We start from the raw sequence: 27,504 nt of genomic DNA on the forward strand, positions 1-27,504 counted from the left end.
ACGTTCTCCGCCGCTAGAAGAGACCCCGCTTCTCCGGCGCCCGCCTTCCCTCCCCCCCGCCTAGCCCCAGCCCCAGCCCCGCCAGCACCGCTACCTCCGCCAGCCTTGCCACCATCAGCACCACCTCCACCACCGCCGCCGCCGCCGCCGCCACCACCGCCGGCGGCGGCAGCAGCCATTTCATCTCCACAGAAACCAGACACAAAAACATGGCAGAAATGGAGAAAGAAGGGAGACCTCCGGAAAATAAAAGAAGCAGGAAACCGGCTCACCCAGTGAAAAGGGAGATCAATGAGGAAATGAAGGTATTTTTGGACTTCGGGGCCAGAGAGCCTGAGCTCTTTCTTCCGCCTGCTCCCTTTGGGCCGTTGTATAGATTCGGAGGGTACAGGGGAGCGCTTGTCAGTTTCTGTAGGATGCCCAGAACGCCTCAGCTCCTCCTCCAGGTGCAAACCGAGGCCAACTCTCGGGCTGCATCCCCGAGATTTGCCTGCCTCAGATTTGATGGGGGTGGAGGGGCGGCCGGGAAACCACATACTATTTAACCTTATAAACCCCAGGTTGGTAACAGGCGCGTTTCAGAGGGAGGGGACCGGGAGCCCAAGTGGCGGGTGGGTATGGTGAAGAGGCTTTCCTAGTCGGTGGGGTAGTTTTTTCCTCTTCCTCGGGAGCCATCCCCGGGATCCCTCCAAAGTTAAGAGCCGTCGGGCCGGAGCAGCCGGGGAGCGCCGGATTCCACCCCTCTCCCCAGTTCATCTCCCCGTTCCTCGATCCCACTTCCCGACTAGAAGCCAGGGGCTGTCAGTGCCGGGGCGAGCTGTGGCCCGAGCGGCGCGGGTCTGGGTACCGTTTTGACGGCCGGCTCGCTTCGCCCGCGGCTGCTCGCTCCTCTCACTCGGCTGCCTCCGCCTCCCGCTCGCCTTTGCATGCTCCACTTCGCAGTTAAGCAGACCCGGGCAAACCCCGGTGCAAGATAGCTGTCTGAGGGGCGGCCTTCGCAGAGCGCCTGCCCATTGTTCGGAAAGGCCAGCCCGGAGTCCTGTCGGCGAGGCCGGGCTCCCCGCCAGGCCAGCGGTGCTCCAGAGGTGGCGAGCGCAGCAGCCTGGCGCTCCAGCTGTTCACGTTGGAGTGATTGCACAAGAGCACCGCTCGGCTCCGGACCCCCCTCGTCCCCCCCACTTATTTTCCATGAAGTTGCAGCTTTTGCCCGGTGAGGGTTTTGTTTTGTGTTGATTTCACGAGTCTCTCGAGTTAAAAAAAAAATTGTTTTATTTGTATTTTTTGTCTTTCTTTGAGTTACAAACAAGTAGCAGATTTCAGGGGGGACTTTAGTTTTCATTCTGCAACCGTCTTGGTGTTCCCCATCTTCTGCATAGAATCCTTAACACTGCCCACTGACTTGGTCAGGTTGGTTAAGTTGCTATTTAAAAGACAAACGATGAAGATGGCAAGCAACTAAGTAAAATTTATTGCGGTTTGACGTTGTCTTGATTAGAACAAGCATATTCTAGAGAGTGCCTTGAATGAAGCCCATGTTTAGAAAGGGGCACACGGATAATACATCCTATATCTGTTCCTAGGTGCCTATGCTTAGTGTTCCTTTCTTCCAGAAAATGTCTGTAGCAATCTGCATTTTGCATTTGCAATTTGCATTTTGGAATAAGGGTTTTTATTTCTGGGTGACGAATTTAGTGCCTGGAAGCACGAGGTGCAGCATCAGTCCAAGGAGAGTTAAGGAAGATTTGCCTTGGAAATCAGTGCCATTCCTTGTGATGGAAACCTCCATTGATTCCATTGATAGACAGTTTTTTAAAAAAGAGACCAGCAGGAGTTGTCTTCCCATGGGAATGGAATTCAAACAGTTTACAATAACCATCCTTCCTCACTCGCCTTTCCCTCCTGTCTTGCACTCCCAGATTACTTTTCCATTTCATTTTAAATTGGGAGTGGAGGAAGAGGAGAGAGGTAAAGCCACTAAGAAGTCACAGTGTGCACTGGCCCTTTAAAACACTGTCTAATGTGATCTATATGGATGGCAGCTTTTAAGTTTCATAGGTTCTAGAATTACAAATTAGCTAATTTTAATCAAAACATGTGAAATGTTATCCCGGCTGGATATAAAGGCTGACTGTGCTCGATGCTTGGGGCTCACGTTGTTGACTTTGGCTGCGGGAGCACTCCGTGGTTTGGGAGATAGTTGTCCTTCTACAGTATAACAGATGTTTGTCTGAACTGGTGAGGAAGAAACAAAAACAACATTGTGTGAAGGGGAAAAATTACACAATTTTTAGCCAATGCTGCAGGACTAAGTATGGAATTAACCTTCGTGCACAGAATTTCCTCTTTTCAAAATGTTATTTTTCTTCCAAGTCACCACCTACTATTTGAAGTTTTAATCCTTATCATTTCAGTACAGAGTAGCATTAAATAAGAAGTTTTATGCAGCAAATAATTCAATTGCCTGAAGGATCAGTATTTTCTCCCTAGTTTGGAACAATGTGTAAGAGACACGGGGTCAGAATCTTCAGTCGTGTCAATGCACATCATGCCAGTGAGTCATGAAATCCCATTTCTAGTGGAATTGTTCAGTATGCATTCTTCTAATATAACAGCACCAAAAGTCCTCATTTTAAAAGTGATTTCTCAAAGTCAAAAGCTGGAAGGGTTATTTTGAACTCATCAATATTTTTCTGCTTTTAATGTTAATAACCACATCAATAAAACCCCTCCCTGAACCTCATGGTATTATTACCCCTCCATCTCCCCAAACCTAAAGTGTAGAGTAACCTAACAAATTGGTTGCCCTGCATTAAAATATGTGCAACAAAATGTCACCGAGAACACAATGTGGCCTTGTGCAGCTTCATATCGGTGCCGTTGGAGCTGCCTGGCTGTGTTTGCCTTCATCTGAACGGCTTTCATCTGGACCAGTGTAAACTAAGCCCTGGTAAGTAATCACAGCCCGGCAGAAAGAAAGGAATGTATACAGCTAGCACGGCCTAAGCTGTAAAAACGGAAACCTGAGCCCCACCGTGGATCACATATCAAGGCTTGAAGGTAGGGGAAATGAAAGGGGGAAAGAGGAGAGAGCGAATGCAAAAGTCAGCCTGGGAAGTGGAGGATCCGGAGGAGGCCCCCCTTAGGGAGAGTTGGCTCAGGGATTAGGGAATTTTATCGTGGTGTACAGTGACCTACTCAGGTTTCAACACTGGTTGGATCAAGTTGCTTCTCTGCGAGCTGAAAGAAAAAGGACTGGTGTGTATGTGATTTTTTTTCCCCTTCGGGTAATAGAAAGGACATTGGTATAAGCATCTATTTTAAGTACAGCAAATGCAGGGAGCTGAGAATGAGCAACAAAATTGCCTCATCATAGAGACTTCCTTCAAGATTTCCTAATTGAGATAGTCACAAATTTATTTAAAAATGGACAGAGAAGACACACTGGCAGAGGTTTAGCTGACACCAGTAATGGCATTGGAAATTGTCTTCATGTGGCTGGGAGCTAATGTTGGTTGCTGTTTCACTAGATCAGATATTGAGTTACATTTTCGTTATCACTGGTTTAATGTACAAAGCAGTTGTAACAAATTTAAATTTGATACAATATAGTTTTGTGTGTGAAAAGTACATGACTTGGCATAGCTTGCCTTTAATGTCCTTTAGTGAAAATAGCTTCAAGTAGAAATGTTTGACTCATTATGACCTTTACAATGTTTCTTTATCTTTCCTTCCCCCCCACCACTTCATCCTGGTTTTTCTTAATTAAAAAGACTTGTTGCTTTACTGTACTTACAATCAGTCTGCCCTATTTAGTTACTGACCAGTAGAGAGGATTTTTAAAAATCAGATGACAATTCAATTTATATTTTGACTACTTTTGGTTTCTAAAGTGAATATTGTGATTGTATCTACTGTAATATGCCTTCAATATATTGTTAGCTCACATGTATCATAATAAATGGCTCTTAGGAGGGAATTCTGATATAGGGAAGTGTTAATTCGTTTCAGGTGTTCATCCAGAACATAAAATAAAAGCTAGATGTAATATTAGATGTGCAAATGTAAATATATGAGTAAGTGTAAATATAGTTGCACTTAAGGGTATGTATTTTATGTGCATAGATCTTGGTGAACATGGTTAGTGACTACCAAACAGTAATACAACTCAAAAAAAAGTAAACTATAAGTAGAGATAATGAGTCAGATTTTCATCTTTTAAAACTCTTTGACAAAACCATTGTGATTAAATCAAGCACTCTGCCCTGGAAACTTTCCTAAACAAACCATAATTAATGCATTTACAATGTTTGGCTTCCTTATCAATTGCTCAACTACAGGATAATCTGTGTTAAATGTCTTAGGGTCTTTGCTGAATTTCTCTGTCTATAAATATTCTTAGTAAGTAATTTGTACCTAAAATTATGCTTCAGTCCTAATGCCTACAGTTAGAGTCAGGCACATCTGTTAGAGTTTAGTAGTAAACTCACCATAAGATTTTCTAGTTTAGTTTCTGATGGTCTCCATTTGGCATTAAAAATGACCTGTGTCAATTGCATAAACAATAAAGCAAGTTGCAGAGCTGAGCTGGTGAGTGCAGTGATTTAAATAGCTTGCCATAAAATAAAATAAAATAGAGATATCAGAGTGTGGATTGGAAAAGTCAGCGTGTTTAAGGTTGAAATCAGCTCATTACTAAAACAGGTATATTTTAAGTTTTGCTCCTGAAACTCCATCCTGATGTCAGAAACAGTGAGTCTCAGGAACCTAGCAAGTGGGTTTGGGACCAGATCTCGCTGTGGCATTCACAAATTATGTCAGACCTCCCTGGCTGAGCAGTGGTCTAAGGTGTGCCACGTGGCAGGGCTGGGAACTATTGTCAGTCGGAGCATGGTGCTTGCCCCTTGGGAGCTGGTGTAGGATATTCCTGAGCCCACCAGCCCTGTCCTCTGTGTTGCTCTCGGTTTTCCTGCTCAAGGCTCTAGTCTCAAGCCATAAGAGAAGGTCCTGGGAGGGCACAGAGAGCTATGAATTCTGCTCTGTTCAAACTGGGAGTTTTCTGAAAAGAGTCTCTTTCTCCATCTGTGAACTGGTGAGGATAGTGTGTGGTGGAGTGAGACTCTCTAAGCCTTACACAATTCACAGGTTCCAGAGAGGAGGAAATGGAAAGGAACCACTCCACTTCCTCCCGAATCTGAAATAAACATTTGAACTAGAAGAAAATGAGTCTGACAGACTCATTCCCTTCTGCGTTTCCTGCCTCTGTGCTTGCCAAGCGCTGCTCTGAGAAGCCAAGCCCTACTCTCCTTGTGTGAAAGACAGACTCATAGAAACCAAGAGGTAACAGAGTTTTTAAATGAAAGTCAAAAACAGGGCCTCAAAAAAGGCAAATATCAGTGAATACAAGTGACTGTCTGAAAAAGGAGAGGTCCAGGGAAATAGAGGTGTCTTGCAAGGGTGACCAGACTTCTTGCATCTTCTAAGGAAGTGTTCTTTTTATTGAGTCTTTATACTTTTTATTTTTTTGAAAAAATTATTAGAAGTAGTAGAAGGTGGATCATTTAAAAATCTCTGAAGTCTAAAACTTCCTCTTGCGGAATGGGAAGTCAGCCATACTTGTACTCAAGCTAATAAGATTATTGAATATTTTCCTAAAAGAGAAGGGATATTCCAGGGTAGAAGGAAAAAAAAAACAACTTTGTTTTTGATGGTGCCAATTGAAACATGTAAACAGACATGAAAGCCTGTGCTGGGTGAGATTTGCTGAATGTATATTTTAGAATCTGTAGACTGATAGGTGTTAATATCTCTTATATAACTAAAGGGCTGTGGAACTCTGTGCTGCTTTAAGGCCAGTGGCTTTTGGCATGGACAGGATAACAACGTAACAAGACTTGGTGATTTTAAGGCCAGTGCTGCAGCTGTGATAGGACACAGCTGCACACAGCTGCACACCTGCCATGCCTGCTACAGTGTTAGCCCCAGGGCTGGGCTCCACAATTTCACACATTTCTTTGACCTTTTTAGGACATTTGATGTCCTGGCCACAGATTAAAACATGGGGACATAATTGTCTGTTCTGTGTCACAACAAGACAGTAAAGCAACGTAGATTTTTATATGTGGAAACACACAATTTTGGTTTCATGTGACAATAATACATCCATCTAATTCAGACTGTGTCAATAAGAGAGCAAGACTTTCTCCTCAGGCCTGCTCCAGGTCGGAGCTGGATTTTAGTGTTTTGATGTGTCCTCTGCCCTTAGAACTGTGTGCTAATCATTGTGTTGTGGCTGAGAACAATGCTGCAAAATGACCCAAATGGAGCTCAGTGACCTTCTTAAAAGGATTTCAGGCCAAAAATCTGTATGCAGTTCAGATACAAACAGCAAGGCTCAATGGGTAAAGTCTGCACCAAGAGTATGAATCTGGCTGCTCTTAACATAACATGCATGTGGATGACCCTCAAATGGGATGTCTGTGGGAGTGGCTTATCCTTAGGATACCATCAGACCCAGTAGGATCATGAGCGTGGAAGTACTTTGTAGTCTGTAAAGGGCTCTTCCCACAGTTCTTTTTCACTATTTAAATTTTGTCTGCTTCTTGGTAGAACCTTAAAATAAAACTGATCCATTAGATCTGTGTTAAGAGAGATGACTTCAAGTCAAATCAACTTGAATTCCCAGTAGTCTGAGAGTGCTCATTAACATTGGATATTATAATTCTTTTAACTTTCAGACCTGGGGATAGGTAGAGCTAGAAATTGATTTCTAATCAAGTTTAATTCCTACTTCCTACAAAAGAAACTGCTTTTCTTCTGCAGCTTCATCCCCCCAGCCCTTTAAAAATCTTAATTAGTGAACCCAGTGATGCTTAATAGAAATCTACCTCAGAAGTCAGTCAGAACCCATGGAGGTGAAAAGGGAGATAAAATATTTTCCAAAAATAACCATCATTCTATTATTCATAACCTTAACTGGCAGAGATACCAGCATTTTTTCCCCCACCTTGTAAATTGTTCAGGATTGGGGGTTTCCTTTTCCTTTGAAAGTATTTCTCATATGCTCCGCTTTCTTGGATAATGTGTGTAAGAATGTTTTGAAGTTAAGTAATGTAACTGGCAGATCCTTTTTACTGTCATTAGGACTGTGAATATGACTGACATGGTTGTCTGTGAGAAGACTATGTGTTAGTTAATTTTTAATTAAAACTATTTTTTGATTTTTGTAAAAATAATACATGGACATGACATAAATAGTAGAATAAGCAATATAAATAAGCAAAAAGAAAAACAAAGCCTGTAATTTTCCCACCCAGACACAATTACCGTCAACGTTTTGATGTATGTCTTTTCATGTCCTTTTCTATGTATGATGAATGTTTTTTTTAAAAAAAAAACCAAAAAACAAAAATGGTCTTATAGTGTACTAACCTTCCTTTTAAAACTTAACATATTGTTAATAGCTTTTCATGGCAGTAAAAATTTATCCACAGCATATATTTAGTGGCAAAATAGTATTCCATTTCAGTAATTTCATGACTAGTCTATAATTTATTTAACTGAATTCCAATTGTTTGGCATATAGTTTGTTTCTAAGAAAACAACACTGAGATAAACATTCCTGAACATTCTTTTTTTTTTTTTTTTTTGCGGTACACGGGCCTCTCACTGCTGCACCCTCTCCCGTTGCGGAGCACAGGCTCCGGACGCGCAGGCTCAGCGGCCATGGCTCACGGTCCCAGCCGCTCCGCGGCACATGGGATCCTCCCGGACCGGGGCACGAACCCGTGTCCCCTGGATCGGCAGGCGGACCCTCAACCACTGCGCCACCAGGGAAGCCCCTGAACATTCATATTTTTGCACCTATTTCCTTAGAATAGCCCCTACTATGCCTAGAAATAAAATTGCTGAATCAAAGGGTATGTAAATTTTTAAGCTTTTATTGCAGAGAGTCAAGTTACCTTTTCTAAAAGTTGAATTAACTTGAATTCCCAATAGTCCCCGGGGTGGGACTTCTCTGGCGGTCCAGTGGTTAAGATTTTGCCTTCCAATGCAAGCCATGCGGGTTCGATTCCTGGTCAGGGAGCTAGGATCCCATATGCCTCGAAGCCAAAAAACCAAAACATAAAACGGAAGCAATATTGTAACAATTTCAATAGAGACTTTAAAAATGGTCCACATCAAAAAAAAAAAAAAGTCTGAGAGTGCTCATTAACGTTGGATATTATAATTTTTTAAGCTTTCACATATTCATTTTTAGAATCAGCTGTCCTGAATTTTTTTGATAATTTTTCTGTATTTACATATTTTTAAAAATATTTATGGATGTATCCAAATGTGTTAGCACATTTATTGATTAGATTCTAAGTGCTAGGCATTGTGCTAGATGGGACATAAAATGAAGTAAAGGGTTTCTGCCCTCAAGTAACTTATAGTGTGTTTCGTTGGAATAGATGACATATTTTACTAGTACTGTGGAGGGATGTAGGACTTGGAGTGGAAATGGGAATTATGTTTGTGGGAAGAGGGAGGATGTTGCTTTCCCCTCATCTGAATGAATGATTGGGAGCTCTCTGAAAACTTTCTGCTTTCTTGGGTAGGATACCAAGTTGAAAACACATCTGACATTCAGTTATGCAAGGCCTGAGATAAGAGAAATCGGTGGTACCTACCCTATATTTTAAACTTTGTTTGGTGTTTTCAGAATAAAATCATTAGTCCTTTTTGAAGACCTTGAAGTACTTGCATTTCAGAGTATTTTGAGGCTTTATAATTACTGTGATTTTCAAAATGACTTGAAGTCAAGTCATTATTATTTACCTGGTAAAATGTTCAATTAAAAACCATTTAGAGTGAACTTTGACATGCATACAGTATTTCTAGTTGAATAAGGAGAGTGTCTAATGAATGTCCTGGGAATTAAATTCCAACAAAAATAAACTTTGCCAAGAACTCAGAGGAGTGGGGAAATAGTTAAGTTTCCTGTCTTTCCACTATCTTTCTGTGACCTTTTTAAAAAATAAATTCTAGGAAAAGATCATGCTTTCAGATTAAAGTTTAGGCTTTTCTTCTTTCTTTAGGAACCCTGGAGGTGAGAGAGGGGCATTGGAAAGGGAGAGGAAGGGGTATGGAGGTATAGTATTAAAAGTGCAAAGCCATTAGAGTCAGATGTGATGGCAAAAAATTGTCAGATGAGAAGATTAAATTTTGATTATGAATTTTAAGAACCCCTATCCCAACAATAAAGACAGTTAAGGAGAGTAGAGATCAATGATCAAGTCGCAACACAAGCAAAGTTTTAGCATAGGTAGATATGTCCTGGTTGGAAAGCTCTTTGTTTGTGACATTGACATCGGTGATATGATTTCTTTGCAATACTGTTGTTGGTCCAAGGAGGTAGCTCCTTTGGAGTTGCTGACACATTGGACTGTACAGAATTTATAATAGAAAGAGTCCTGGTATAAGAATCCGAAGATCTGTATTTTTGTTCTGACTTTACTAGGTGATCTCTCATGCCTGTCATTTACCTTCTGTATGCTCCAATTTTCTGTCGTAAAATGAGGATGTCACAGAGATTCACCAAAAGTTTACTGTGGAAATCAAATACCTAACTCACAGGGTAATTGAAAGGAACAAGAGAGTTAAAGGATGTGGAAACACTGTAAAGTGCTATAAGAGTGTTAGACATTATCATTGTAATTATAGTGACCTATTTTCCAAACCCAAATTGGACCACATGGTATGAGAGAGGATTTTTGTGCCACTTCCAAGGGTGAGAGGCAGTCTGCAAAATGTGTTTTGGATGCCAGAATATTGAAATTCTGGCACATTTTGATGGTTTATGGGAACAATGATAAAATATTTGAGATAGTGGCTGTTCAGTAAAATTTATGCTGTGTGATCACTGTAATTATGATACTTCTTTGCAAAAGGCAATTTATTTCTTGTATAAGTAGAAATTCTTTGATTTCACAGGATCTTAGAGCTAGAAGGGCCTTTAAGAGATTCTACTTGAGTTTCCTGCTCTAAGTCTCCAGGAGAAATTCTGGGTGAAGATTTTGGGGGAAGCAAATTTTACAACTCCTCTTAGTACAGTGGCTTGTCCTATTATCGAACAACCTTACCTCAAAAGTCTCTCTGCACTTTAACTCTTATCACCTTAATTTTCTGGTAGAAAAACTTGAAAACCCGTATGGACCGTAAACATTAAATTCACTTCTCCTAGAATATATTATGCTTCTTGGATGGTAACTGCAAAAATCCATTTCATTTCCTTTGGTTTAGCACCATAGCGAGCCCATATGATGTCTAGCATCAAGTTCTAACTAGAAATTAAAAATTATTTATTCCTTGGGGTTCTTTGATTTCTTAATGCAATAGTATATAAGACAGAGGTGATACCTATTCTTGTAGTTTGGTGTTTCTTTTTCTTTTATCTTGTTCGACTTTTTATGAAAAGTTTGGGAGTTATGGCTCAAGGCTTTATAAACCTTTTGTTTTCTGCTTTTCCAGTCATATATCAAAATATTAATATGTAAAAAATATTAATATGTTTCTTTTTACTTTCAATGATAAGAAAGGGAATGTTTTAGAGTTTATTTTCACTGACATTTATAGTAACTCGAAAATCATGGAATAGATCAATTCCATATTGATCATATTGATTGTTCCATGAAGCCTCTGAGTTTTCAGGACAAACCATAAACTAAGTGATGCACTTAAGATGCCCAAATAATATGAATTTTGTGTTAGTAATCCAGTTGAGGTTTCAGTATTTACGTGAATGTCTGAAACTTCTGGATCCCATCCCTGGGATTGGTTCTGAAAGGCTGAACGGATTTGCAGCTGGACTAAAACAAACAAATCTATATCCTTGGCTGGGAGGTTGCTCTGTGAATTATGCATCTGTAGCTTTTGTGTCGCTTCAGAGGTTAGACAGAACCAGAGAAAGAGGTGCCCAAGATACAAATGGTCTAGAAAATTAGATATGGTGGCCAGGAGTTACTATGCAAGAGATTTTCTGTTTTTTGGGCACATTTCTCTTAGAGATTGAGGCAAACAGCATATAAACCAGTAGGATGGCTTGAACTTGGCTTTTAGCACTGTTGGGAATTGTTTTTTTTGATGCAAGGTGTAATCCTTATCCTTGGAGATTTCTGCTGCCAGACCCCTGATGGAGGACCTTGGTTTGTGTTCTTAGGGACTGTCATTCTCCAGTCCAGACACTCAGCTAAGTGAAAGCAATTGGGTGTTAGGGGAGACTGACACCTCATTAAAGCAATCTCTTTTGATTGAGTAGTGCAGCATTTAGCAGAATCCTCCTCAGTGGTATTCTAGAAGTTGCTGAGCTTATTATACATATCGATCATATCATCTTTGTGCATTCATGAAAAGAATTTCTATTTAATGTGGACATGACCAGCCATCAGATAGAATAAATACCTCACTGAAGCTTGATATGGCTGACTGTTGGCCTTGTGGATGGTAACACTGAATCAATCTGGCTAGATTTTTAAAAATTGCTTGTGCATTATACCATCACAGATTGACCCATTTGGAGCTCTGAGCTCAAGTGGGTACTAAAGCAAAAAAAAAAAAAAAAAAAAAATCTAGCAGCCTGTGGGTGGTTTGAAATGCCAGGTTTGTTTTTATGGAGTAGTGTAATATCCTTACTTTTTAAAAATATTTCTTTTTACTTATTTATTATTTATTTAATTTATTTATTTTGGCTGCACCGAGTCTTAGTTGCAGCATGCGGGATCTTCCTTGCGGCATGTGGGATCTTTTAGTTGCGGCATGTGGACTTTTAGTTGCAGTACGCAGGCACAATCTAGTTCCCTGGCCAGGGATCGAACCCGGGCCCCCTGCATTGGGAGCGCAGAGTCTTACCCACTGGACCACCAGGGAAGTCCCTCCTTTCTTTTTTTATGCAACCCCTGCTGAAATCTAAAGTGAAGTTCAAGAGAACATGGAACTTACATGTTGAGGCTGTGCACATGCTGGTTTAGCCTGGGTGCTTGTTTCAGGTATAAATTATACATCCCAGTGTAATTCAGAAATGACAACTTCTGGGAGAATGAGAAAAGATTCTTTGAGCCACAGAGAAGGTTAGAATATATAGTTTTTCTAGCTCAGTCTAGGAGGCTCAGCCTGCCTTGCCTGATAAAGATGCCTTAAAAACAATTCATTCAACAAACATTTATTATCTTACTCTGTAGTATAGGATCCTTCTTTTTATTAAAAATTTTCCAGCTTTATTGAGAAGAGATATAATTGACACAAAACATTGTGCAAGTTTAAGGTGTACAATGTATTGATTTGATACATTTATATATTGTAAAATGACTACTGCCGTAGCATTAGCTACCACCTCTATCCTGTCATATAGTTACCATTTCTTTTTTGCAGTGAAAAGATGTAGGATCAACTATCTCAGCAACATTCAAGTGCATGATAGTGTTGTTAGCTATAATCACCATACTGTACACCATGCTATACTATACCCTTTGACCAATCTCCTCATTTCCGCTGCCCCCAGCCCCAGGTAACCACTTCTCTACTCTCTCTTTCTCAGATAGAGATGCTTTAAGGCACACACAAGCATTAAGATATAGCAGCTGTTAAGTTCATTAAAAATAGTCACCTGGTAGTATAAGCTTTAAATCTGTCCAACTATTATTTACCCATTATTTCCACAGCTTGATATCTATAATAATAACAATAATAATGCCTTATATTTTGTAGAGTTGTCCCTCCAAATCTACAAGGGATTGGTTCCAGGACACCCCACACCCACACCACAATCCCTAAATCCGCAGTGCTTAAGTCCCTTATATAAAATGGTGTAGTATTTTCATATAACCTACACACATCCTACTGTATACTTTAAATCATCTCTAGATTACTTATAATGCTTAATATAGTGTAAATGCCAGGTAAATAGTTGTAAATACAATACGAGTGCTATGTAAATAGTTGCCTGCATGACAAAGTCAAGTTTTGCTTTTTCGAGCTTTCTGGAATTTTTTTTCCAAATATTTTCCACCTGCGGTTGCTTGAATCTGCAGATGCAGAGCCTGCAGATATGGAGGGCTGATTGTATATTGATTTATAGTTCATAAAGTGTTTTCATACATTATCCAAAATCTGAGCTGGCCATTAACCTTAAAGTTATTTGGTACTTTTATGTTACTTGTCAGAAGACAATCACAGTGACCTTTGATTTCATGGGGAAAGTATCTGTCACTAGTGGAATTCGTAAAGGAAATTATGCTTCAGTGTTTAAAGAATACTGTTACAAAAGGGTAAATTAAAAAGGGAAACCCTTGTAGACTATTCAGCTTTCTGCATGGTAGTGGTTGACAGTTGAGAAGTTATTTGTCTGCTGAGATTTTGCTTTATCTGAGATAAGAGTCATGGTAAGAAACAACACCTAAATTAGAAAGCAATTCTAGTTTAAATTAAGCCACAAAATGGTCGATTGTTTTCAGTTTCAAAATTTCTTCTTAGCTGTCTTTGTGCTTTTACCTTTCAATATTTTTGTATTAGTGTAAGATATAGACTTTGCAGAAGGATATGCCAAAATTTGACTTCTTATTCTTAAGCAAAACTGACAAATACCTTTTCTCTTGTTATCTTTAAATTGCAAATGTCTGAAGGCCTGTCATAATTGGATGCGTCATCCTGAGATTTAAACGCATGACAGGTTTTGAACGTGGTTTGAAAAATGAACGTGACTCTAAGGGAGGTAGGGCGGGGCTGGCAGAAAATGGGTAGTGGAAACAGAATTCGATTTATGTGTTCTTTTCAAATAGTTATTGATTATATACATAAGTAGCCTATGCTTCTCTTTCAGAACTTTGCAGAAAACACCATGAATGAACTTCTTGGCTGGTATGGCTATGATAAGGTTGAATTGAAAGATGGTGAAGATATTGAATTCAGAAACTATCCTACAGATGGAGAGAGCCGGCAGCACATTTCTGTTCTCAAAGGTAATGACATTCAATGTCCTTTCGTTCATGCAAACAAGGATTAACTATCTCAACCTGCCAGAACTGAGTTGCTCTGGGACTCGTTTTGTTCATGATGCCAATGGTTGATTTAAATGGACATCCCCATAAGCAGAATTCTGCAGAATATAAGAGCACAACAGAAAACAAAAATAGACACAGCTTAATCTCCATCCAGCAATGGGAGAGTTAGCTAGACAAGGGCTAGCTAAGCGCTGTGGTCCTGCCCACAAATTGATAGAAAGGGACAGTGTTTGCTAATTTCTAGTTTCCTGAGCCCTTCGATATATCAATTGTTAAGGACTGGTGCTTTCTGTTAAGTGAAATGTTAGGTTTAGATTTTCAGACTGTAAGAGACAATCATGGTTAGTTTGATAATTTCTCCTCCCCCCTTTTTGGGTGGGAATTCTAAAGGAAAGCCCTATTTCTGTTTTCTGTTTGAAGTTTTCACCCTTGCCTCATCCACACAGCCTTGGATAGGGTAAGAAGAAGAGTAAGAGAGTAGTAGATGGTTGGGTCCTATATAATTCCATAAGAAAGATCATCAAAGCCCAGCCAAAGTGTAGAAATTAGAAGGTTGGTGGAGCTGAAATAACACTGAATCTGCCGGTGGGTAGCAGTGCCTGATATTTCATGAAGCCTAGAACCATTGGTGTGTGTTGATCTGCATACTGAATTTAGGAACCTAAATTTGGATTGAGGGTTTGTTTGTCAAAGAAAAGGAGTATGTGAAGAAGCAATCCATTCGGGGAACTTTAATAAAATGTGACTAAAACTAATTGTGTGATATAATTGGCAATCTGATCAGTGTTTTCATTGCATTCAATATCTATTGGCATAAACTACCTGTTCATGCATTTTATTTCCAGTCTTTAAGATAGTGCTTTTCCTTCTAATATGCCAAGCAATGAAATGTAAATGAGCTGTCCTGCAGGCATGTGGAATTGAACGTATGTGACAGATTTTATGTTAAGCTTGGTATGAAATTGTACACATCACGTTACAGAGATAGTATCATCAATTTCACTGTAAACGAAAAATGCAAGTCATGAGTTTATATTCTGTAAACTAATAGCTCGTTTAACACTTGGTCTAGGTAATAATCTTTGCCTCTGGGGAACATGGAGAGAGTGCCAGGATATGTTATTGGAGGGCACAAGTTGTTTTCTATGGTTGAGTGTTGTTGTTGTTGTTGTTGTTTTTAATGATTCACATGCAAGGATAAAATTCACAAGGTTCATATCATTATAAGTTTTCTTTATGATCATTTTTGTTCATTTTTAATGGGTATTAATGGGTTAATTTAATGGGTCTACCCTGTGAAACAACAGTTTTTTCCTAATCATCAGCTTCTTTCTCATTGGTTCTTTTGATTATATTATCACTCAGGTTTACAATACAGTGGGACCTGGTTACAGTGCTACGGGGGCACTTTTTAAGCTTCTCCCCTGGTAGACAGAGAGCGATGTCTGCTGTATATCACTTTGTACGTGGAAAGGGTTAATTGCCTCTCAATTTTCTATGGGCTTTTACAGTGCTAAAATTCATCACCACAGTACAGTTGAGATGTTAGCTATCGTAGTGGAGCAAATTATAAAGGAGCCCTTTGGAAATTTATGGTAACACGACTGAAAAGGTCCAGCATGGTCTGTGGAGCTCTGGTAAAGTGTTTAAAGATTTGCAAGAAAAAATTTTTATTCCATAGACATTTTACTTGAGAAAATGTGGTTGTAAGCCCTTTTGTCATATGGAATGTGATTTTCTTCTTTTACAGAAAATTCTTTGCCAAAACCAAAATTACCTGAGGACAGTGTTATTTCACCATACAATATAAGCACAGGCTATTCAGGGCTTGCCACAGGAAATGGACTCAGTGACTCACCTGCAGGGTCAAAGGATCATGGCAATGTGCCCATTATTGTACCTTTAATTCCGCCACCTTTCATAAAGCCACCGGCAGGTAAGTCAATACTGGGGTTTCCAGTGATAATGATTGATAGAAAATTGTTTTAACCGTCCTATGGTAATTATTAAATGCTTAAGTTAATTTTGGAAAAGGCTGTTTTAGGGACTTTGCAGCTAAGAAATGTTAGTGCATGTATTATTTAAAGTAGTATTGTTTTATTAAGCCAATCTACTACTGCTTAGGCTGTCAACTTTCAACTGACAATAAATTTTTCCTACCCCTGGCTACAAAAAAAGTTATTTTCCTTCTCTGAAATCATCTGTTTAAAATAAAAAAGGATGAACTAATTTAAAAAATAAGATATATACTGCCTGGTTAGCAAGAAAAAAAGGAACCATGGTTGAGCTGGGTGGTGGTGCAGTGAGGATCATGTCCCCTCTGGGGGTTTTGCGAAGGAAGGGGCAATTTGTAAAGTGTGTGTGGCAGGCTTGTTCCCCAGCGTGCCTTCTTATAAATCCACTTAAGAAACAACCTAGGTTACCCATCTCATACAGAGTTCTTCCTAATTTGTGCAAAGCTCTTTGAGAGCTTAAAAAAAATGGAGATCTGAATTTGATTTGCATGAAAATGTAATCAGTTCTTTTATATTTCCAGAAAATTAGATGGCGGTGTATTAAGCTAGATGGCAATGGGCTGAGCATGATGTTGTTTTATTAAGCCAGTCTTAAAATCTTATTGCAAGCTAGGTTACAGTTATGCTCCACACAGAGAAAGAAGTTCAGTAATATTGTATCTGGCTTGCTGTAAAATGTCAGAATTATTCTAGAACGCTTAATTGATACACTGGTTATTTTTCTGTATGTTGAATTGAACAATGATAAATACTGAGTTTTAATAGCAGTACTTATGATAACTCACTAAAGTTAATGCTTGTATTTTTTTTTAAGGAAGATAAGTGTTTGGTTATGTTTCCATAAATAGTGAAGATATTTGTAGATATAAATTCCTCGGCTTATAGATATATTTGTACCATCTTCTAAATGTTACTAACATTTTTCTTCATGGTATGGGCACATTCTTTTGCTTGGCCTATGACATTTTAGCAGCAAAAGTGTCCTTTCATACTGAGGTCCTCAGATATGTCATTAAAATCCATTTACCTATCAAAATCACTTGTAATCGTGTTTGTCTACTAAATACTAACATAAGTTGTGTGTCATATAAAGTTTGTCTTTCTAATGCCACTATTCTCCTTTGGTTGATTGTTTTATGGTGCAGAGAGACCCAAATTTATCTCCTAAAGGTCAAACACATATTTTGCATAGGACAACTGGAGGGAAGGGTGACTACTTTTGTTAAATGTAGGGTTCATTGTTTGAAACTATGTCCAGTGGCTTAGGTGAGTGGTGATGATGATGAGGGTATCAATAAAATAGTGTGACTAAGTGAAAAGAACACAGGTTTCACATTCAGACAGATTGTGTTCAAATCCAGGCTTTGTCACTTACCAGCTCTGTGAGTGCAGACAAGTTATATGATTTCCACATCTGTAAAACGGGGATCACAGTTTCACCTTATGGGATAGTTGTGGCCATGAGATGAAAAAATGTAGGTAAAGCACCAGCATAGTGCTTGCCACATGAAAACCATTCAGTAAACACCATGCCTCTTGTTCTTTTTTTTTTCAGTCCTTATTCTGCCCTAGAGTTATCATGCACATAATTTGTGCAAAAAAAAGTGTGTATCCAAATGCAAATTCCCCTCTAAGATTTATCTGAGCAAAGCAAACAGCTCTAGAAATTAGCATAACTGAGGCTAACATGAGTTTGGCATGCCAAAAAACCTGCCCTGGAGTTTCCTGCTGAGCCAGCCACATGGAATTCAAGCACACAGTTCCTATTTAACTCTAATTCCACATCAGATCAGGAAATAAATATTCAAAGGATAGAGGCCAAAAATTGAGCCTTGGAAGTCTTAGATGTAGGAACTCTGAGGATTTAGAAGCCAGAGTAACTGAACACCAGTGGTTTTATGCTGTCTTCCATGGAACTCCAAGGCACTCATCTGTTGAAAACAGAATGTAGGGAAGGACATGTTTAATTTTCTGTATCTGCTCTAAACCTTGACTCGATCCTACTCTAGGGTTCTATATGACACGAAAAAGATACACAAAGGTTCTCTGCTTTCAAGGAGCTTACTCTATTATTCCCTAAACAGAAACTTACAGGAGAGATGAATTTTGATTTAGTTATGTTATCTAGTGCAGGGGTCAGTAAACTTTTTCTGTAAAGGGCCGGATAGTATTTTAGGCTTTGGAGCTCTACCGTCTCTGTCACAACTACTGAACTGTGCGGTGGTAGCAGAAAAGCAGCCATAGATAATACATAAACAAATGGGCATGGCTGTGTTCTAATAAATCTTTATTTACAAAAAAGGCAGCAGGCAGGGTTTGGCTTAGGGACAATAGCTTGCTGACCCTAGCACTAGGGTAAGATTGGCAAAAGTCTCATAATAACAGGAAGGTGAATAGAGTTTCTAAGAGTTTCTAGAGTTTCTATGAGATTTGTCAAGGTGCTCTGTGTAATATCGTGAGGAAGGGACAGTGACAGGGCAAGAAAATAGTGGGGTTTTCAGGGTATGTGGTTAGCTCTGGCACATAATAGGTACTCTGCCAGTGTTTGTTGAATAAATGAATGAATGACTGATATTCAAATTCCTATTGCACATGCAGAAGATAGTACAGGCTACTTTGTTGTTCACAGGGAAAGTGCTAGGATCTTGTTTGGATTAGTCTCAGTCTGTCTGACCATTACCATAGCCTCTGTGACAGTGATGTGAGTACTTATCCATAGATAAGTGTAAAGTCCACAAATTATCCAAAAACTCCCATCTAGTTAATCATTTCAATTTTTCCTTTTCCTAAAACTTTTACCAGAGTTGTTTTTCAAGGTAATCAAGTTGAGGGACACTCTGTCAATGGTCTAGCCATATATAGGTTAATGGGGCATTTCTGAGGGCAACTGATAAATCATACGATGGCTAGGAACAAAACGCCCCTTGGTAATCAACCCCTGAATAATTCAGAGTTTACTGTATCATGCAAGTGTCTACTTCTCGGGATAGGGAAGAAGAGGATTGTATGTATGCTCTGGATTCCTGGAAAGAAAATAACCATTAGCCTTCAAATTATTCCTGTTATACTGTAAACCAGCTATGTGAAAATGCTAATAATACCTTATGTTTGTATTAAACCCTTAACAGTTATGAAACTCATTCAGATTTTATTATTTTATTTAATTTGATCTTTACAATAACCCTGGGAAATAGCATTTGAGATATTATTAAATAAAGAACTGAAGCTCAAATAGGTTAAATGGCTTTCTCAAGGTCAGGTGGCTTCTAAGTACTTGAGTCAAGACTAGTACTACGGTCTTCTGACTCCTAATCCGATATTCTTTTTAGTATAAAGTTGCCTTGTCAGCATATATATATGAAACTTCCCTAGACTGTATCAGAATAGGAGTATTTATTAATCTGCTACTTCAGATTCCTTAGTGACAGGGGATACAACTTGTTCCTGCAAAAGGTTATTTTTTTCAAGTCCACATCTTTTGGGAGACTTGATGAGTTCTCTAACTCTAAGCATCTGTGGTTCTGTGAACCAGGATGACCAGCAGTAGTAACCCCCCAGCTTGGTTTTAAAGTCTTGCCATCATGAAGCAAGTTGCTCCTGCTTCGAGGTACCGGAAGGCTCCATCTGGTCAGGCACTAGTTCCAGAGAGTGTTCCATGTGTTCAGGCAGGCTCACCACTGGATCCCATCCACATTTGGCAGCCAGTGGGCCCAATGGAATACTCGTGATCGGGAACACGGTGATACCACACTCGCTTGGATTTCCACTCTCCTTTTGCACAGCTGCAGACAGAACTGTGGGGGTAGCTTATTTCTGGGCCTGGGGGATTGCTTTTCTGTTCCTGCACCCTTTTTCTTCCGAGAAGGGGAGCTTCTTGCGCCTTGGTGATTACCACAAGCATTGACCCTGCTTCTGCTGCACATGTTTGCATCCAATTGCATCCGATTTCCAAGGCTCAGCTGCCCTTCCCCCCTCAGAGACAGAATCTGGCCCTTGGTGTAGGGTTTGTGACATCACAGTCGTTACTATGGTAATAGACTTGTTATAAACACAGAATAATAGCCCTGCTTTTACTTTTTTCTTTTCCCTCAAATGAAGGGAATCACCATGGTCTTTAAATAAGAATCACAGACTTTTCTGCAGTGGACAGAATAAGGTTTTGCCATATAGAGTCACCATTTAAAAAAAACTATAAGAATATAATGATTAGAATAATATTAGAAAATAATAGAAAGTATCAACCAATTCTCTTTTTATACAAACATCCCATTATCCTTCTAGTTAGAATGAATATGAAAACCTCCTTCTTTGCTAATTTAAAAAACCACAGCGTGAGCATAGTCTGAAGTGGCAGAATATATATCAGCAAGAGTTTTGAAAGATAACTCAGGTTAATTACATTGTAACCTTGCTGTAATTCTTCTCATATTAGAGATTTTAATATGGATTCAATCCTTTGGGACTTCATTCAGAGAGGGGTTGTATCAGTAAAGGACTTCCAGCATGGATTGGAAGAGCTGTACAGCAGTGAATCTCCATCAGAATACTTATGCCTGCTGTGCTCCCACGCAAGTTTGACTATTGAAGCAAAGCCATTCAAAATGAATTTTAAATACTTTTTTTTTTTTTACAAAGACCATATATTGGTCTTTATTGCTTTACAAGTGTAATAGCACCCAGTTCCACTGAGCAGACATCAGCCCTCTGCAGTGGTTGGGCAAGCTTGGGTTGCCTACTTCTGGTTAAAGTAACCAGCTGGGACTTGAACCAGGATTTTTTATCTCCTGCTGTTAGACTTGCTCCATGAACAACATTTTGCTCCCAAGACTTTAAAAAATCAGTAAAACAATTAGTGCAGTTTGTTTTTGTTCATAAGGTAAAGATGAAATGCAAAGACTTTGCTAGTGAAAGTTTCACTGAGCCCAGTTGCAGAAAACACTGTGTATCTAGGAAACAATATTTTAGATCTGAGTCTTTTGTCAGGTTTTTCCAGAGGCTTATAACTTGCCTATTATAAGTCCAGAATCCCTCTAAATCTCTGAATACTTTAAAATAAAATGAAATGTGAAAAAAGGAGGGAATATACTTCTCTGGATGCATTTATATGTCAATTTTGAATAAAATGTCTCTTACCTCAAATGGTAAGTGACCTTATTCTTATTCCCCAGTATGTTCCCGTGTGTGAAGTGAAAGGCAGGGTCCATCCACACAGCTCACACAGGTTTATGTGGAGGGACATGAGATTAAGCTTCTAAGACCAGCTTGATTTCCTTTGTGCAGGAGCGTCTTGCCTTTCTTGGAAAACAATGACCATTTCCTGTCTTCCAGGATGGTTTGCTTTCAGTGAGCTTTCCAAATTTGTGTTCAGTCATAGTCATGGAAATGTGATATATTTTTTCAGGCAAATCTTGAAATTCTTAAGGGGTTATAAGAACTGGGCTCTAAGGAACCATTAGCTTAATTGAGAATATGGAAACATTCACGTGATCTGCTAAGCTCTATGTGTATAGCTGAGTAGCCCACAGTTAATAAGCATGTTACTTTTTGGCTCTTGTAATTCTTACATGGAGTTGTACTTGCAGGGAAGTGGGAATCAGAATGTGGTTTGCATTATGATCATTATTTATTTTATCTGTTATTCAATATTCTTGGAGCTTGCATATGAATGCTGTATTCCAAATAGCCATTGAGAAAACAGGATTTAATAAAAATTGCTTTGCCATTTATTTATTTGTCCAACTTTTAAAATATGATTATTAAATAAAATTACCTAGAGTTAATGGGATTTGGATGGCTTACTATTTATGTAGTAGATACATTTCTCAATAAAAAGAAGAGGTTCACTGAACCCTCAGATTTGGAGATCTTTCCAAACCGCTTAGGACGAGGACAGGAGGAATTATGGTGAATGACAGGAAGAGGAGTAGTTAATAACAGTATTGACATAATCTCATCAAGCTAATATTTTTTGAGCACTTATTATGGGCCAGGCATTGTGTAATAGATTATCTCATCTAATTTTCAGAAAGACTCTGTGTGGATGCTATTATTAACCTTGTTTTACAAACGAGGAAACTGAGACCCAGAAAAGTTAAGCAACTTGCCTGAGGTCACACAGGTAATAAGTGGCCGAGCTGGTAGCTGAACTTAGGCACAATGTCTCCATAACCTGGATTCATACCACTTGATTTTCCAAAACACTGTGTCAGTCTTTTAGTCAATAAGGTATTTACTGAATGTTCTTTACATTATACGAGATAATACAAATATATACAATATAAATACAACTTATATATATGTATATGATACAAATATATATATCATCCCGATCACCAAGAACTTACAGTGTACTTGATATATAATCAAAACATTATGCTATTTTTTTTTTTTTTTTTTTGCGTTACGCGGGCCTCTCACTGTTGTGGCCTCTCCCGTTGTGGAGCACAGGCTCCCGACGCGCAGGCTCAGCGGCCATGGCTCATGGGCCCAGCCGCTCTGCGGCATGTGGGATCCTCCCAGACCGGGGCACGAACCTGTGTCCCCTGCATCGGCAGGGGGACTCTCAACAACTGCACCACCTGGGAATCCCCAAAACATTATTCTATTTTGACTTTGGAAAGTATGAAATAATTTAACAGCATTTGGAAGGTGCATGGTAGGAATAGAAGGGCAGTTAAAGTGGAGCAGCAGAAAGTCTATAGGCAGATACTCAGGAACTGTTATGTTTGTACAGTTGGGGAGAAATGGCATCTGAAACATAATGTAAGCTAGAGATAGTCATTTGAAGTTCAAAGTGATACAAAAGACCAAAATAAAGCCTTAACATGTTAGCTACTATGACATGGGTCCTGTTTTATCTTTCCTTATACAATCAAGGGGTCTTGTAAAGGTGTAAAGTCAAATTTCAGTGTGTTCAGTCATTCTTAATGCCAAATGGAATGTGTAGTTTGAATGGTAGCATGATGTAGTGGAAAGACCACCAGAGTAAGAACCAGGAGACCTGGACTGTTAATGCCAGCTCAGCCATTTATTGGCTGTCTAATCTGGGATAAGCCACTTAGCCTTTCTGAGCCTCAGTTTCCTTGTCTGAAAAATGATGTAGTTAACTAAGGTAATCTGTAATTTCCCTACATTTATAAAATCTTGGTTTTGTGACTTGTACAGTGAAATGCCTAGATGATTTAATATTTGAAAGGGTCTATTTTAATATGTCATAATATGTATTCGTTAATTGATTGAATATATTTAAAGCCAATTACCTATGTGTGTAGTTACAGAAGCTGAAATTCTGATGGAAGATTTATGCTACTTAGGACAACTTTCAATGATTGTTAATTTTTACTCTGAAAGAGTCACAGATGTAGAAAACAAACTTATGGTTACCAAGGGGAAAGAGGAGGGAGGGATAAGTTGGGAGACTGGGATTGACATATACATACTACTACATATAAAAAATATGTAACTAGTAAGAACCTACTGTATAGTAGAGGGAACTCTACTCAATACTCTGTAATGACCTATATGGAAAAATAATCTTAAAAAGGGTGGATATATGTATATGTATAACTGATTCACTTTGCTGTACAGCAGAAACTAACACAACATTGTAAATCAACTATACTCCTATTAAAATTAATTAAAAAAATAAAATTTAGAGAAAGTGCTAGAAAGGTGAAATATTAGTATATAAAAAGACTGTATCACCCGTATGTTATTAAACCTAATCATTTTTGATGTTATACATAAGCTGTGATCATTGGAAGTAATTCCCAGAATTTCTGCAAAAGAGAAGTCACATTATGTCTAACTTAATTTACCAAAACAGGCACAAGAATAAATAGAAAACCTGAATAGTCCTACATTTCCTGAGTAGTAAGGAAATTAAATAATTAAATCATTTTACAAAGAACATTCTAGATCAAGAAGCCTAAAAATTAAGTTATAGGAATGGGGCATAAATATCTCTCACAGTGGTCTACTTGAGAGCTGCTTTTGATACCATGTAAAGTGGAGAGAAATGAAGGGGCACTGGGTGAGTGACAAAAGTAGGATACACATTACTCTACACCAGTGGTTCTTATCAGGGGGTAAATTTGCTCCCCCCCGCCCGGGGACATTGGGCAATATCTGGAGATATTTTTGGTTGTCACAGCTGCGAGAGGGGGTGGTACTGGTGTGTAGTGAGTAGAGGCCAGGGATGCTGCTAAACCTCCTACAATGCACAGGACAGTCCCACACAAGGAATTATCTGGCTGAAAATGTCCATAGTGCCATTGAGAAACCAGGCTCTATAGTGATGACAACTCTGAGTATGGGACACCTCTTATGTGCCACCCCAGATCCTCTTGGCCCCATAGTGACTGCTATAGTACTTTGATAGCTTAGGCCTGTGCCTTCTGAAAGGACCTTGCCTCATGCTTGTGGCATATGTCCCTAGCTTCTTGCTCTGGGACTTCCCTGATATGGCAGCACGAGTTTTGTGTAAATCTTTTTGGCTGCATGCCCACAAATGCAAGCCAGAAATATAAGGGAATTAACACACTAGGTCAATGGGGCATAGATGTGATGAATAAATTCTTTCTCCTTTTTGTCCCCTGGGTAAAGAGTTATGAAATGTATGTCACATACTCCAAAGATTGTTCTTTATGATTGAATACCAGTTTTCCTTAATAGTGGCCAACTTAGTATCACATTGTTACATTGGCTCTTCATCCTCCCCAGGTTCATTCCCCTTATCGCCCCCCACCCCACTTCCTGGAATCACACGCCCAGTAAACCAGCCGCATGCAGATCTTTGTCTCAGATTCTGTTTTCTGGGAAACTCAGCATAAAATACCATGTGTGTGGAGGTCCACACTGAAAGATCAGAAATTCATGGAAAATAATATAAAAAGTTAGAATTTTATAAACATTCATGTTTGTCCCTTTAAAGTGAAGCATAAATATATAATAAAGGATTAAAAAGAGGGTACTAGATTTGTGGTGGTGCAAATATTGGAGAGCTTAGAAAGGTCCACTTCTAAAATTGTCCCATCAGCCAAAGAATTTTCTAAGCCTCTTGTGGTAAGGGCAAGGGACAATAGTGGTGGCCATACAGAAGGAGAAAAAAGGAAGGAAATTAAGTGAGGGGTTCAAGAAAAAAAAGAAAGGAAAAAGATTACCCCTTGGCTGCCCTCCTTTAAATGTATCTTGTTATTTTGAGAGATTTAGAGTCCTAGATTTTTAGTTAGAAGGGACCTAGGAGATCATCTAGCTAAATCTCCTCTTTTACAGATGAGGAAAATGAGGCTGGAGAGACTAAATGACCTTCTCAAGGTCACTGAGTTGCTTTCATGGCAGAAGTAGGGACACCATCTAAACATGGATTCTAAATCACACACCTCTGTGATCCATGAGGCAGCCTAGAACTTTTCTTGGCATTCTATAAACTCTTTTTGGGGGTATGACCTAGCTAGGATTTTAGAACACTCTGCCCCAGATCACCAAAGAGCTAAGATGCTAATAGGAAATAATAGGAAATGTCAGCTGTACTTCCCTTTGCTTGTAGAGGGTGGATGTGTTTCTGGAATTAACTTAGACTTGACTGAACTGTTTGCAATTAATTATTTGAAGGTATAAACAAAGTTTGGTTAAGAGAAGGGAGTGATGGTGAAGTTGGTAACTCGTGTTATTCTAGGGACATTCCCAATGCTGACTTCTCGAAGTTCTTGTTAAATTGAGAAGACTTAGTTCATGGACTTGGCCAAGGAGAGTGGAAATAACGATTGCATTCTGTTCTGGGGCTTTTCACTGCCGTTTCCCTCTAAGGCAACTTTGTTCTGAGTGATTACATGGTGCCCTTGGCTTCCTCCCCGACCCCCTGCTCCCGCCCTGGACATCCAACCACCCAAGGTACATCTAGTAAGGATTCTGCTTTTTCTTCTCCTTATGCTGAGGCCCAAAGTCAGACATTTCATTCTAGTGAATAAGATAGATATGGTCCCTGTCTTATCTAGCTCACAGTCTGGTGGAAAAGACAGACATTAAAAAGAAATCTCAATCAAGTGTGTTGATGATCAAGTCCAGGGTGCTTTGGGATCTGACCAGGTTCAGGGTCAGGAAAGGCTTCCATAGGAGGAGGTTTAAGATATGGAGGAGCAATAAGACTGAATTGGTCAAGGATTTTGAGGCTGTGGTCGAGAGAGGAAGCAGCACATGGAAAGACTCAGAGGAGAGAGCCTCAAGGAAAGCAAAAGAAGCCACAGGCCCGAGAGTAGACAAGCTGTGAGACTGGTCTCGTCCTGGGAGCCATGGAGAGGCCATGCTGAGGAGTTCCAGCTTCTGGAGGGCAGTGGATGCCACTGGAGGGTTTTGGGCAAGTGAGAGCAGTGATCAGACTTGTGCTTCACAAGAGTTCCTCACCTCCAGAGTGGAGGGAATGAGCTAGATGGGAGTGAAATGGGAGGCCACCTGTAGTACGGGTGAGAGGTGTTGGTGGCTTCACTGGAACGGACAGCAGTAAACTCCATGAGGACGGGTCTTGTATAGCCTAGAGTAATGCCTGGTATGCAATTAGACTGGGTAAATAGTAATTGAATGAATGAATGCAATATTATAAAAATATTTAGGAGGACCTGGTGATTAATCAGAATGTGGGAGGTGAAAGGGGCAGGAAAGATACCAGATTTCTGCTAGCAGGTAACTGCATGGCTGCATGGGCCAGGAACCGAGATGGGAAACACAGTGAAGGGACAGGTTAGGGGAAAGGTGTGTATGTAGCTTTGGACATGACAGGTTAAGATGCTGGGAGGCAGTTGGAAATAAACTGAGAAGTAACTGTGTTGATTTGGAAATCTTCGTCTTATGGATGGTAGCTGGAGTCACAGGAGTGCGTAAATACTGTGGCCCAAGGGGACTATGCAGAGAGAAGCGAGGACTCTGAAAGGTTTCAGTGGGTGTGACCCTCCCCCTTTCCCATAGTGGGGCTGTTCTGGCACGTGATGTCCCATCACATTCCCAAGTAGGGATTGGCATGGGGCCCCTTCAGAGAGCCCCTCTATCATTCATCATTCTCATTCAAGAAATCTAAATGAATATTTTAAGATGGGAAGGTGAAGAGCTGAGTAAATTATCTTTTTGACAGTGTTCCAGCAGGTTCATCTTGGTTCTTTTAACAAATTTAGTTGAGTGAAGTTCTTCCCATTCTTCAGTCTGCTGAAGGAGACTGAAGAGGAGGGGCTGAGGAGGAGACAGTGGTGCTTGATGCGAAGGCTTTACCCTCCCCATGTGTCCCTTTGACCCCCTGGTCTCTAGCCTGTCAGTTCCCCTCCCGTAGGATGGTAGCCCCAGCAGGTCTGCTGCTTAGTAGAACTACCTGGAATGCTCAGAGGTGGAACTTGGTGTGCTGGTCAGTCACAGTGGGGCTGCTTATACCTGCTTTGTGGTCATCAAGAACACCTGGCTCCTGTGACACCCCC

The 27,504-nt window shown here is 39.8% G+C and overlaps 1 protein-coding gene across 1 annotated transcript in view; it reads left to right on the forward strand.

Moving 5' to 3' along the window:
• Nucleotides 1–209: 209 nt before the first annotated feature.
• SOBP (sine oculis binding protein homolog) overlaps nt 210–27,504 on the forward strand; it is a gene marked incomplete at both ends in the record, with an annotated part of 136,299 nt that continues 109,004 nt past the window's right edge. Inside the window, 3 exons of the mRNA XM_079716375.1 lie at nt 210–305; nt 13,853–13,991; nt 15,784–15,969. Coding sequence (XP_079572501.1) covers nt 210–305; nt 13,853–13,991; nt 15,784–15,969 — 421 coding nt within the window. The remainder of the gene's footprint in view (nt 306–13,852; nt 13,992–15,783; nt 15,970–27,504) is intronic.

Source organism: Hyperoodon ampullatus, assembly GCF_949752795.1.
Source record: "Hyperoodon ampullatus genome assembly, chromosome: 12".
NCBI classification, from domain to species: Eukaryota; Metazoa; Chordata; class Mammalia; order Artiodactyla; family Ziphiidae; genus Hyperoodon; species Hyperoodon ampullatus.